This window comes from Piliocolobus tephrosceles, chromosome 12, assembly GCF_002776525.5.
Source record: "Piliocolobus tephrosceles isolate RC106 chromosome 12, ASM277652v3, whole genome shotgun sequence".
Classification (NCBI taxonomy): Eukaryota; Metazoa; Chordata; class Mammalia; order Primates; family Cercopithecidae; genus Piliocolobus; species Piliocolobus tephrosceles.
Window position 1 is genome coordinate 95,320,293 of NC_045445.1, and position 14,396 is coordinate 95,334,688.

General features: G+C 42.7%; 1 protein-coding gene across 1 annotated transcript in view; it reads left to right on the plus strand.

Moving 5' to 3' along the window:
• The window catches only part of PHF8 (PHD finger protein 8), a 78,845-nt gene that overhangs the window by 14,273 nt on the left and 50,176 nt on the right, over positions 1-14,396 (plus strand). The window contains exons 7-11 of the mRNA XM_023202474.2: positions 6,241-6,328; positions 6,650-6,756; positions 8,941-9,032; positions 11,710-11,799; positions 13,582-13,884. Of these exons, the coding sequence (XP_023058242.1) occupies positions 6,241-6,328; positions 6,650-6,756; positions 8,941-9,032; positions 11,710-11,799; positions 13,582-13,884 (680 nt within the window). The remainder of the gene's footprint in view (positions 1-6,240; positions 6,329-6,649; positions 6,757-8,940; positions 9,033-11,709; positions 11,800-13,581; positions 13,885-14,396) is intronic.

The following is a 14,396-nucleotide window of genomic DNA, read 5'->3' on the forward strand; positions in this document are numbered from 1 at the left end:
TTTCAAATACAGAACCAAATGGAGTCTCTTATGTCTACTTCCTTCTACATAGACACAGTAACAGGCTGATCTCTTTCTTTTCCCCACACCTGCCACCACTGCCTGGGTAATTTTTGTATTTTTAGTGGAGATGGGGTTTCACCATATTGGCCAGGTTGGTCTCGAACTCCTGACTTCAGGTGATCCACCCACCTAGGCCTCCCAAAATGCTGGTATTACAGGTGTGAGCCACTCCTGCTCCCCAGCCAGCACTTCTGTTTTTTTCTTTGAGACGGAGTATCGCGTATCACTCTGTTGCCAGGCTGGAGTGCAGTGACGCGATCTCCACTCACTGCAACCTGTGCCTCCCGGGTTCAAGCGATTCTCTTGCCTCAGCCTCCCAAGTAGCCAGGACTACAGGCACGCGCAAGCGATTCTCTTGCCTCAGCCTCCCAAGTAGCCAGGACTACAGGCACGCGCCACCATGCACAGCTAATTTTTGTATTTTTAGTAGAGACAGGGTTTTACCACGTTGGCCAGGATAGTCTCGATCTGCTGACCACGTGATCTGTCCGCCTCAGCCTCCCAAAATGCTGGAATTACAGGTGTGAGCCACTGCAGTGGCCACTTCATTCTTTTTAACAGCTGAGTAGTATTCTGTGGTGTGGATATGCCACATTTTGTTTATCCATTAGTCAGTTGATAGACATTTGAGTTGTTTGCACTTTTTGGCTGTTATGAATAGTGTTGCTATGAACGTTCATGTATGAGTTACTGTGCGAGCATGTGTTTTCATTTCTTCTTGGGTATATATCGAGGAGGGGAATTGCTGAGTCATATGGTAACTCTGTGTTTAACTTTTTGAGGAACTGACAAACTTTTCAAAGCAGCTGCATGCACCATTTTATATTCTCAACAGTAATGTATGAGAATTTCAGTTTCTTCACATCTTCCTCCAGTGCTTATTGCTATCTCTTTATGATTGTAGCCATCCTAATGGGTGTAGAGTGGTATCTCATTGAGGTTTTGGTTTCTGTTTTCTGGATGACCTTTGATGTTGAACATCTTTCTACATGTTCATTGGGCACTTGTATAGATTTTTTTTTGAGAAATAGCTATTTAAATCTTTTGCCTATTCTTTAATTAGATTGTCTTTTCATTGTTGAGTTATAAGAATTTATATACTTTGGATACTAGACTTTTACCAGATATATGATTTGCAAACATTTTCTCTCATTCTTGGGGCTGTCTTGTCACTTTTGATAGTGTCCTGTGAAGGACAAAAGTTACAAATTTTGATGTCCAATTTATTTTTTCTTTATTTGCTTATGCTTTTGGTGTCTAAGAGACTTGCTTAATTCAAGTTCATGAAGATTTATGCCTAAGTTTTCTTCTAAGCATTTTATAGTTTTACTTCTTACATTTAGATCTTTCATCCATTTTTTAATTTTTGTATATGGTATGAGGTAAGGGTCCAATTTCTTTGTTTTGTATGTAGTTATCTAGTTGTCCCAGAACCTTTTGAAAAGACTGTTTCTTTCCCCATTGAATTGTCTTGACACCTGTGTCAAAAATCTGTTGACCAAAGATGGGGGTCCTTGAATTCTGTTCTATCAATCCTTCTAACAGTGTTATGCCATCTCGATTATTTTTTTTTATTTTTTTATTTTTTGAGACGGAGTCTTGCTCTGTCACCCAGGCTGGAGCGTAGTGGCCGGATCTCAGCTCACTGCAAGCTCCGCCTCCCAGGTTTACGCCATTCTCCTGCCTCAGCCTCCCGAGTAGCTGGGACTACAGGCGCCTGCCACCTCACCCGGCTATTTTTTTGTATTTTTTAATAGAGACGGGGTTTCACCGTATTAGCCAGGATGGTTTCGATCTCCTGACACCATCTCGATTATTGTACATTTGTAGTAAGTTTTGAAATTGAGAAGTGCCAGTGCTCCCACTTTTTCTTTTTCAGTATTATTTAGCCCCTTGAATTTTTTTTTTTTTTTTTTTTTTTTTTGAGATGAAGTTTTGTTCTTGTTGCTCGTGCTGGAGTGCAATGGTGCGGTCTCAGCTCACTGCAACCTCTGCCTCCTGGGTTCAAGCGATTCTTCTGCCTCATCCTCCCGAGTAGCTGGGATTACAGGCACCCATCACCATGCCCGGCTAATTTTTTTGTATTTTTAGTAGAGACGGGGTTTCACCATGTTGACTCGACTGGTCTCGAACTCCAGACCTCAGGTGATCCACCTGCCTCAGTCTCCAAAGTGCTGGGATTACAGGCGTCGGCCATAGGTCCCAGCCAGTCCCTTGAATTTTCATAATAATTTTTTGGTTCAGCTTTCATATAGGTTTTCTAGTTATTTTTTAGTGTTTGCTCTAATTATTACTTTATACATACATAGCATATCACAGTCTACTAGTATTTACATATTACCTGTTTGAGGGAAGGGTTGAAACCTTACCTCTTTTTTTTGAGACAGAATCTCATTCTGTCACCCAGGTTGTAATGCAGTGGTAAGATGACAGCTTACCGCAGCCTTGACCTCCCGAGCTCAAGCAGTCCTCCCACCTCACCTCCCAAGTTGCTGGGACCACAGATGTACACTACCATGTCTGGCTGATTTTTTTTAGTTTTAGTGGAGATGGGGTTTTGCCATGTTGCCCAGGCTGGTCTTGAACTCCTGAGCTCAAGTGATCCACCCATCTCAGCTTCCTAAAGTGCTGAGATTATAGGCGTGAGTCACCACACTGGGCCCAAAATCTTACCTCTTTTTACATCCCTTTATCCTTCACATTTTTCTACAATTAGTCATGTTTTACATTTTTCCATGTATTTGTCTTAAATATTTCTCTTCATACATTGATTATGAGATTGTCATGCTACCCACTACACCAAGAGGGCTTCTATTCTCTGCGTATGTTGAGAAATGTATCACAAAGTTTTATAATTTTTGCTTTCCCTATGAAATATAATTTAGAAAACTCAAGAGAAGGAAATTCTGTGGTATTTACCCATGTTTTTACTCACCTATTCTGTTTTCCTTTCTGGTGTTTAGAGTTTCAGGGTAAGTCTACTGTCGACAAGTTCTTAGTTTTTTTCCATCTGTAAATGTCTTGATTTTTTTTCTTTCATTCCTGAAGGATATTTTTCTGGATATAGAACTCTGGGTTAATAGTTCTTTTCTTTCAACACTTAAAGAATGTTTTGCTGTTTCCTTCTGGCCTCTGTGGTTTCTGATGAGATTTTGGCTATCATTTGAATTGTTTTTCCCCAATAGATAATGTATCGTTTCTTGATACTTTCATTCTTTTTTTTTTTTTTCTTAAGTTTTCTGCAGTTTGGCCATGATGTGTTTTTTTGGCATGGATTTCTTTGGGTTTATAATGCTGAATGTGTTCACTGAGCTTCTTGAATGTGTAGGTTTATGTCTTTTGCCATATATGTGAAATTTTTAGCCATTATTTTTCTTTCTTTTTTTTTTTTTTTTTTTCTGAGAGGGAGTCTTACTCTGTTGCCCAGGCTGGAGTGTGGTGGTGCGATCTTGGCTCAGTACAACCTCTGCCTCCCGGGTTCAAGTGAGTCTTGTACCTCAGCCTCCCAAGTAGCTGGGATTACAGGCATGTGCCACCATGCCCTGCTAATTTTTGTATTTTTAGTAGAGACGGGGTTTCACCATATTGGCCATGCTGGTCTTGAACTCCTCACCTCAGGTGATCTGCCTGCCTTGTCCTTTCAAAGTACTGGGATTACAGGTGTGAGCTACCGCACCAGGCCACCATTATTTCTTGAAATACTTTTTTAGACTCATACTCTAACTTCTGCTGGATCTCTGATTACATGAATGTTATATATCTTGTCTTAGTCCCGCAAGTCCTTAGGTTTATTTTTCTGTGTCTTTTTTCTCTCTGTTCAAGTTCAGATTGGGTAATTTCGGTTTCTCTGCCTTCGAATTATTCTGTTTCGTCTGTTGTCTCCATTCTTCTGTTGAGTTTGTCCATTGCATTAATTTTAGATATAGTTTTTTTTTTTTTTTTTTTTTTTTTTTTGAGACAGTGTCTCGCTCTATCACCCAGGCTGGAGTGCAGTGGCACGATCTCAGCTCACTGCAACCTCTGCCTCCTGTGTTCCAGTGATTCTCCTGCCTCAGCCTTCCAAGTAGCTGGGATTACGGGCACATACCACCTTACCCGGCTAATTTTTATATTTTTAGTAGAGACAGTTTCACCATGCTGGTCAGGCTGGTCTCGAGCTCCTAACCTCGTGATAGGCCCACCTCGGCCTCCCAAAGTGCTGGGATTACAGGTGTGAGCCACCACACCTGGCCCAGATATAGTACATTTCATTCCTAAAATTTTCCTTTGTTTCTTGTGTATTTATTTGCTGAGAATTTCTATTTCCTATTTTTGTGTCAAGCATGTTTGGAATTGCTCACTAAGGTGTTCTTACAATGCTTTTTTTCAAATTCTTGTTATATAATTCTGTATTTGTCTAACCATATATTGTCTTATATATATTGGATTGTTGTTTTACAAGTCTGTTTTTCTCTTCAATTATCAATATTATTGATACGATTTCATTGGTTTTTTAGAATGTTTAATACATGATAAGGCAGGTCATTCACTCCCCACCCAACTCCCACCCACATCTGCTTTTCTCTTTTATAGTTTTCTGTTCCCAGACATTTATTCATCCATCTTTGAATCCTTTGCCTGGTCTATTCCATAATGACTTTTCTATACCGGGCATTTAGTAACTGATGAATTGAATTTGCCCATTAGCGGTTTGAGTTAATTAATTTACATCTTGGTAGAAATGCCCACACACCAGGTGCAATCTACTTAGTGCCACAAGCATTGAGTGTCTACTGTGTGCCCTAGCATTGGGCTAAGTGCTAAGGACAAAAGATTGATAGGCTGTTTCACTATAATCTAGCCACAACAGCACCAATAGAGGTATTCACCCTTAGTTTTGGAAGCACAGAGAAGAGCGCTTAGTCTAGCCCAGAGGTTTGTGAAAATCTTAGGAGAGCGACACTAGAAGGGTGAGTAGGGATTAACTAAGAAAAGAAAGACAGGAATGGCATTTCAGACATAGGGAAAGGTGGAAGCAAACCAATACTGTGTGAAGCAGCTTATGGATACTAGAACTTAAACAGCAAGGGCTGGGGTGGATGAAAGTGAAAAGGTAGGCCGACTAAACTTACCACAGAGGCGATTGAGGGCCATTGAAGGTTTATTTGTTTATTTAGTTTCTAATGAAATATTTCAGATGTACCAAAAGATATAAAGAATAATATAGGTCGGGCGCAGTGGCTCACACCTGTCGCCCAGGCTGGAGTGCAATGGTGTGGTCTCGGCTCACTGCAACCTCCACCTCCCAGGTTCAAGCGATTCTCCTGCCTCAGCCTCCCGAGTAGCTGGGATTACAGGTGCCTGCTACCATGCCCAGCTAGTTTTTCTATTTTTAGTAGAGACGGGGTTTTGCCATGTTGGTCAGGCTGATCTCGAACTGCTGACCTCGGGTGACCCGCCCACCTCGACCTCCCAAAGTGCTGGGATTACAGGCATGAGCCACTACGCCTGACCCTAATTTATATTTTAGATATATCGCTCAGGATTGGATGTGAGGGATAGATATGAGATTATTGTAGAGCAGTGGTTTGCAAACAGTTGAGATTCCTTTATACTCTTAAAAATTAAGGACCCAGAAGAGCTTTTTATTGTGTGGTTTATATTTATCAATTTTTACCATATAAATTAAAATAGAAAATTTAAAAATACTTGTTAATTTATTAAAAAATAATTATAAGCCCATTACATGTTAGCATAAATAAAAATTTTTTATGAAAACTATTTTCAAAAATGTTTAGTGGGTAGCGTGACATTGTTTTACATCTTTGCAAATCTCTATAATATCTGGGTTAATCAAAAATTGTTAGATCCCCAGATCTGCTTTTGCTTTCATTCTGTTTGATACCACATCATGTACCCTCTGGAAAACTCCACTGTATACCCATGAGAATAAGGGTGAAAAAGGTAAAGAACATCATAATATTCTCATGAATATAGTTTTGGCATCTCAGCTTCTCTGAAAGAGTCTCAGGGAGCCTAAGGATTCCTTGGACCACACCTTGAGAACATCTGGTGTTGGGGAGCCAGTTTGGAGGCTAACTGCTCTTAAGGAGTTGGGTTTGAGATGAGTAGGTAGTGGAGATAACCAGAGGAAGAAAGGCCCTTTGCCAGCTTTGATTTTACCTTGTTACACTGCAGGATGGATCCATGCTGTACTGACGCCTGTGGACTGCCTTGCCTTTGGAGGGAACTTCTTACACAGCCTTAACATCGAGATGCAGCTCAAGTGAGTCCTGAAACTATGGTGATTCCATGTTGGCCATTCCTGTCTGCTAGAGTGAGGAGTACAATGTAGAAAGCCAGAAAGGAATGGTTCCTCGTTCCTGATCATGTTCAGCTGAAGATTAACACCTTTTCTGCACTTAGTAGTTATTTGACTTTGGGCAAGTTATATAACCTTTGAGCCCAAGTTTCCTAATGTATAAAGTCAGATCTTGCAGAGTCGTTTTGAGGATTAGAGATACAAAGCATCCAGAACAATACCTGATTCATAGTAGGTGCTCAGTAAATGAATCCTTGTTTTTGTTGTTTTGTTTTCTCCTTCTAGAGCCTATGAGATTGAGAAGCGGCTGAGCACAGCAGACCTCTTCAAATTCCCCAACTTTGAGACCATCTGTTGGTATGTGGGAAAGCACATCCTGGACATCTTTCGTGGTATGGAGCCCTTTGCCAACTGTCCTTTTTGCCCCTCCCCTGAGTGAATGAGTGTGTGTGTATGTGTAAGTGGCGCAGTCAAGACATGATACTATTTCATTACCAGAAAGATCTCAGTATGTAAATTAAAACCATGTTGTGTACCTTTAGTTCAGTTTTTAAAAAGTGATAATTAGTGCTTTAAAAAAAATCTCCCTAGTGCTACCCACCTAGCCCCCAGCCCCTTCTATTTTGAGATAGGATTTCACTCAGTCACCCAGGCTGGAGTGCGGTGGTGCGATCATGGCTCACTGCAGCTTCAAACTCCTGGGCTCAGGCAATCCTCCTAGGAGCCTTTGTTTGCCGAGTAGCTAAGACTACAGGCACGGGCCCCCACACCCGGCTAATTTTGTAATTTTTTTGTACGAACAGGGTCTTGCTATGTTGACCAGACTGGTCTCAAACTCCTGGCCTCAAGCGATTCTCCCACCTCAGACTCCTTTTGCTGGGGTTACAGGCATGAGCCACAGTACCCAGCAATGCTACCCCTTTATAGTTTCACCCACTGTCCTCCCCTGTACCATCCATAACTTCTGGAAACCACTAATCTGTTTTCCATTTCTATAATTTTGTCATTTCTTTTTTTTTTTTTTTTCCCCAAGACAGAGTATCACTCTTGTCACCCAGGCTGGAGTGCAGTGGCGTGATCTTGGCTCACCGCAACTTCCACCTCCTGGGTTCAAGCTTCACCTACCTCAGCCTTCTGAATAGCTGGGATTACAGACACCCGCCACCACACCTGGCTAGTTTTTGTACTTTTTTTTTTTCTTCTTCTTTTATTTGAGATGGAGTCTCGCTCTGTCGCCAGGCTGGAGTGCAGTGGTGCAATCTCTGCTCACTGCAAACTCCGCCTCCCAGGTTCAAGCGATTCTCCTGCCTCAGCCTCCGGAGTAGCTGGGACTATAGGCACATGCCACCATGCCCAGCTAATTTTTGTATTTTTAGTAGAGACGGGGTTTCACCATGTTGGCCAGGATGATCTCAATCTCTTAACCTCGTGATCTGCCCGCCTCAGCCTCCCAGTGTGCTGGGATTACAGGCGTGAGAGCCACCACGCCTGGCTGAATTTTGTCATTTCAAGAATATTGTATAAATGGAATCATATAGTATGTGACCATCTCAGATTCACTTTTTTACTCAGCGTAATACATGGCAGGGCATGGATTTTAACCTTTTTGTTTAGCAAGTGCGACAGAATATTGGATCACAGTGAAATTATCTCTCTTTCCTGCTGGTTAAGGTAAAAAGCTCAATCTGGATAGTCTGAGAGTTTCCTGTATCTGCTTCCCCTGGAGATAAGGCCCAGTCCTGACCGTCCTGGCATCGTTGTTTTGGTTCCTGGGCGTTAGCCCAGTTGGAAGCCAATTTACTTACTGGGTTTCCTCTTCCCTGTTGTGATCGAGAATAGAATGGGTCCCTTACTTAGGCCTAAGATTCTTCAAGTTGACTTGGCCAGGAGAAATCAGTATTGATAAGTTACAAAGAATTTCAGAGGCCATGAGTACAGCCTCATAGCCAATACCTCAAACTCTTGCTCTGCCACCTAGACTGTCACTTTAGTTTTCAATCAGATGTTGGATGACTAACTGTTCATTACTTATTCTAAACAGCTTGGTTCAGTAGAAAATTATTTATAGGGCCTAAATCTGGCTGTTTGTAGTAGCCTCCTGACATAAGGCAGAACACAGCTAATCCATCTTGTACATTAATGGCCCTTCAAGTCTGTGTAGGTAGAACTCATAGTCCTCCTGAGTGTTCTCATTTTGAAACCCAACAGGCACAGTAATGTCATGGAAGGGGCACAAGCCTCAGATTCAAATACACATGGTTTTAGTCATGGCTCTAGCACTTACTAGGTGTGTGCCTTTGGTCTTGACTTTACCTCTCTGAACCTCAATTTCCTGGGCTGTATAATGAAGATAATACCTTGCTTACAGGATAGGTATAAGGGTTAAATGAGATAATAGATATCACATTCCTAGCACTTAGTAGATACTCAGTAAACGAACACTATTGGAAGAACTGAGATCTGCAGTGGTGCTCAGAACCTTGAGCATTTTCTCTGGTTGTCTTAACAAAAGTCCCAAGTCCTTCACTTTCCTGCATGGCTTTGTTGACACTCTGCTTTCCTCTTTCCTCCTTTAGGTTTGCGAGAGAACAGGAGACACCCTGCCTCCTACCTGGTCCATGGTGGCAAAGCCTTGAACTTGGCCTTTAGAGCCTGGACAAGGAAAGAAGTAAATATGCATATTTCTCTACCTCCTCTGGAATTTTGCCCTTTGTAGGGACTGGATTTGGTAGATGTTTCGGAGAGACAGAAGAGTCCAGAGAAGCTTGTGGGCCCCTGGGTGTAGAATGGAGGCCTGGGCTAGGATTCCTTAGATTACATTTTAAAATCTTTCTTTCTGATGATAAAAAGTAATACAACATTACACTAGAGAATTAGAAAAATGAGGAAAAGCATAAAGAAGGAAAATTATTGTCTATAATTTTTACACTCAGCGGGAACTACTATTTAATACTTGCCTACATTTCCTTCTGGTCTTTTTTATGTGCATTTTAAAAACATAATTACTGTCACACTGTGTGGTTGACCCTTGAGCAATGTGGAGGTTGGGGCGCAGACCCTGCCCCTCCATGCAATCAGAAATCCACATATAACTTTTGCCTCCCTAAAACCTTAACTGCTAATAACCTACTGTTGACCAGAAGCCTTACCAGTAACATAGTCAACACATATTTTGTATATGTTATTTGTGTTATATACTGTATTATTACAATAAAATAAGCTGAAAACGTATGTTTACTGTTCATAAAGTGGAAGTGGATCCTCATAAAGGGCTTTATCCTTGTCTTCACATGGAGTAGGCTGAGGAGGAAGAAAAAGGAGAGGGATTGGTCTTGGCTGTCCCAGATGGCAGAGTCAGAAGAAAATCTGCATATAAATGGACCCAAACATTTCAAACACATGTCGTTTAAGGGTCAACTGTGTATCCAATTTTGTGTTTGAATCTATTGGTTTATCTTAATTTTCCTGTGTCACCAAAGTTCTCCAGAAACATTTGATAGTTATGTGATATTCTTTTGCAGGAATGTACCATCCTTGCCTAACTACTTGCTTTTTGCTGCTTCCTTTTTATTTCTTTGAGGGAATAGTTTTTTTTTTTTTTTTTGAGACGGAGTCTTGCTCTGTCGCCCAGGCTGGAGTGCAGTGGCCGGATCTCAGCTCACTGCAAGCTCCGCCTCCCGGGTTTACACCATTCTCCCGCCTCAGCCTCGCGAGCAGCTGGGACCACAGGCACCCGCCACCTCACCCGGCCAGTTTTTTGTATTTTTTAGTAGAGACGGGGTTTCACCGGGTTAGCCAGGATGGTCTCGATCTCCTGACCTTGTGATCCGCCCGTCTCGGCCTCCCAAAGTGCTGGGATTACAGGCTTGAGCCACCGCGCCCGGCCCGAGGGAATAGTTTTAAAGAATCATATAGTAAATGTCTGTTTTTGTCCCTCATTTCTTGATTGTTTCTTCAGGATAGATTCCTGGAAGAACAATTACTGAATCAATATATGGAAAAATGTAAGGCTCTTGATGCATACTGCCAAAGTGGGTTTTAGAAATGTGCGAGTGTCCATTTATCCAACTGAACACTAATCAACTATTAAAAAAAAAAAAAAAAAAGCTCTGTATGTACTGATTTGGAAAGATCTCCAGAATTTGTTAAGTAAAGGTGCACAACTGTGTGTATAGTGTGCCACTTTATATGTAAAAGCGGGGGAAATAAGAATTATCTTAGTATACACTTGCCTGATTATATGATCTGGGATGTAGAAACTAATGAAAATGGTTACCTGTGGGAGTGGGATGATGAGATTGATGGCAGGAACAGGGTGGGATTGATGGCAGGGACAAAGTAGGAATGAAGCTTTTCAATATCATTTTATTTATTTAATTAATTTATTTATGAGACAGAGCCTCGCTCTGTTGCCCAGGCTGGAGTGCAGTGGCACGATGTCAGCTCACTGCAGCCTCTGCCTCCCGGGTTCAAGTGATTCTCGTGCCTCAGCCTCCTGAGTAGCTGGGATTACAGGCATGTGCCACCATGCCTGGCTAATTTTTGTATTTTTAATAGAGATGGGGTTTCACCATGTTGGCCGGGCTGGTCTCAAACTCCTGGTCTCAAACTCCTGATCCATCTACCTCAGCCTCCCAAAGTGCTGGGATTACAGGCGTGAGCCACCACACCTGGCCTGCCTTTCTTTTCTAATGTAAGCCTTTAGCTGTTAATTTCCTTCTCAGCACCAATGGCTCGTGCCTGTAATCCCAGCACTTTGGGGGCCAAGGCGGGTGGATCACCTGAGGTCAGGAGTTCAAGACCAGCCTGGCCAACATGGTGAAACCCCCTATCTACTAAAAATAAAAAAAATTAGCTGGGTGTAGTGGTTCACTCCTGTAGTCCTAGCTACTGGGGAGGCTGAGGCAGGAGAATCGCTTGAACCCAGGAGGTGGGGCTTGCAGCGAGCCGAGATGGTGCCATTGCACTTCAGCCTAGGCAAGAGTATCGAAACTCCATCTCAAAAAAAAAAGAAAAAAAAGGTCTCATAATGTTTTAAGAAATTTTACTAATTTGTGTTGTCACATTCAAAGCCATCCTGGGCAGTGGGTTGGACAAGCATGGTCTAAAGGGTGTATAGTTTTAGGTTTTACGTTTAGGTCTATGATCCATTTTACGTTTGTGTTTGTGTGTATGGTGCAAGATATGGATTGAGGTTCTTTTTTTTTTGCGTGTGGATATCCAATTGGTCCAGAATCATTTGTTGAAAAGACTACCCTTTCTCCATTGAATTGCCTTGGTATATTTGTCCAAAATCAGTTGTCTCTTTATGTGTGGGTTTATTCCTCATGCCTCTTGTTTGACAGGCTCTGCCAGACCATGAGGATGAGATCCCGGAGACAGTGCGAACCGTACAGCTCATTAAAGATCTGGCCAGGGAGATCCGCCTGGTGGAAGTAAGGAGCATGGGGCAGGGAAGAGAAGGCATTTGGAAAGGCCTTGAGGCTCAAGTGGCAGGTTAGGCCTCTGCAGTTAGCATGAGAGCCCAGGGGAAGGGTCGGGAAGACCCTACCAAAGACACAATTCATTTATTCAAATAATTATTACTGTGTTTCAAGTGTGCCGCACATTGGGCTAGGCTCTTGAAACACATAAATAGTGCCTGCCCACAAAGAACTCAGCCTAGTAGAGGACCCTGAGCAAAGTTAACCTCTTTGAGTTTCAGTTTCTTCACCTCTAAAATGGGGAATAATTGTACCTACTCAAGTATTGTTAAAAGGATTAGGTAAGGTAATGTGAGTTGAGCACAAAAATAGAGTGCTTGGCACACAGTAAGTGCACAATAAATTCTGACGGTGGGTCGTGGTGGTGGGTGGTGGTGGTAGTTGTAGTTGTTGTTATTATTAATATTTTGACTCAGTCTCTGCATTCTGCAAAATGACAGTTCTCTCGGGGTGAAGATGATTACAAAGCCATGTTTCAACAGGTGGCATATACCACGAGGCAGTAAGGTATAGTGGTAAGAGATTCAGAGAAACCTGGGTTCTGGTTCCTGCTCTGTCACTTGCAAGCCTTTCAGAGCCTCAGTTTCCTCATCTGTAAAGTGAGGATAACACTGACCTTTCAGAATTTTGTTAGGATCAAAAGCTAGTATATGTAGAGCCCCTCGCACAGTGCCTGGCAGAGTAAGTACTCAATAAATGTGAGCCATTGTTATTAGTAGACTTTATAGCAAAGGGAGAAGTTGGTGTGGGATGGTGAAGTAGCAGAGGCACCAGAGGAGAACTCCTTTAAGCTCAGAAGCTGTAAAGTTTTATTTAGTGCCCAGGATATATACATCCATGCTGAAGGGTGGTCAAAGTGAGCTGGGAAGTTGTGCTTCTAGCCTCACTGCTTGCAGCATGTTTCACTGCCTACACCATAGCTTACAGTGTCCACCTCCTACCTCTCATTTTCCTCCACTCCCATCTGTCAAAATCATTCAGGATAAAGGCCTACCTTTTCTCCAGCGCCTCCCACTTAAACCACAAAACTCTGGGCTGGTTGGAAGAGGACTTAGAGATAGAGTATATGTGGTCCATGGGCTTTCAAATTACTTAAAGCAATGGAATCCTTTTTTAAAATGACATCTTAGGTGGAAGGCCAATATTCAAAGCATAGCTGCTTTGAATAAGATGAAGGTGGGAGGCCTAGGGCTCCACTTGTTCTTTTTATTCGCCTTCTGCCTTCCCCTGATTCTCAGGGCTCCTCCCAAGAAGCTCAAAGTAGCCACAGAACATCTTCAGAAATCACCTTTCCAGTCTAGTCCTTTAATTTTACAGCTGAGCAAACAGTCTCAAAATGGTCAGATAACTTTCCTGAGCTAGTTACAGAGCTAGCTAGTAGCAGAATTAGGACTAGAACCTCTCCTTCTCTCAAATCCTGTAGTCCTTAGAGTTTGAACTACACAGATTAGTACTTGATTATTTTCTGTTTCATGTCAGCTGCTTAATGGAGTATTTTCTCTCCAATTTTGACAGTAGTGCTTTGCTCGTCTTCTTACTTGTCAATGGCTGGGTAAAGAAATGCCACCCAATAAATTCTTGATGACTCATGTAAAAGCTGGGGTGTGCATATGTGGAGCATCTGTAAGCCACTTCCATGGCAGTGCCACCAGTACCAGGAACAGACCTCTGCTCTTAGTGTTGAGAGAACCCTTGAGTAAGCTCTAACCCCCTCATGTACTAACACTCTTGTAGGACATCTTCCAACAGAACGTTGGGAAGACGAGCAATATCTTTGGGCTGCAGAGGATCTTCCCAGCCGGCTCCATTCCCCTAACCAGGCCAGCCCATTCCACTTCAGTGTCCATGTCCAGGCTGTCACTGCCCTCCAAAAATGGTTCAAAGAAGAAAGGCCTGAAGCCCAAGGAACTCTTCAAGAAGGCAGAGCGAAAGGGCAAGGAGAGTTCAGCCTTGGGGCCTGCTGGCCAGTTGAGCTATAATCTCATGGACACATACAATCATCAGGCACTGAAGACAGGCTCTTTCCAGAAAGCAAAGGTGGGTGCTGGCCCATGGGTTCAGCCCAACCCTTTTGGGTGTCCCTTGGAAGAGCAGGGTTTCAAAAAGCAGGCTATCCTGTCTGGCTGCCATGTCCCTTAGACCCCCTGGTGTTTGGCTACCAGTCCCACTCATTTAACAGGCATTTATTGAGACCTTTTCTATGCTGGGCACTGTGATAGGTGCTGTGGATGTGACTCTCAAGAGGCTGACAGGCGAGTGAGAAAGACAGGCATAAAAATAAATGAGTGCAATCAAGTATTGTGAATGCCACAATCAAGGGTGTGTGTGGGACCCTGAGATACAGAGGAGGGTTAATTCTGTCTGGGTAGGGAAGGTTTTCAGGAGCTCTTTTCAGAAAACATAACACTTAGCTGAATTTTGAAATGCTGGGATGGGAATGAGATTTGAAAACATTGCGTGTGTCAGGTTGTAGTCTTGAGCAGGTCCTTGAGAAAAGCCCTCCACCAGGGCTCCATCTTGCCTCACGATTGTGATTCTCTCCATGGGCA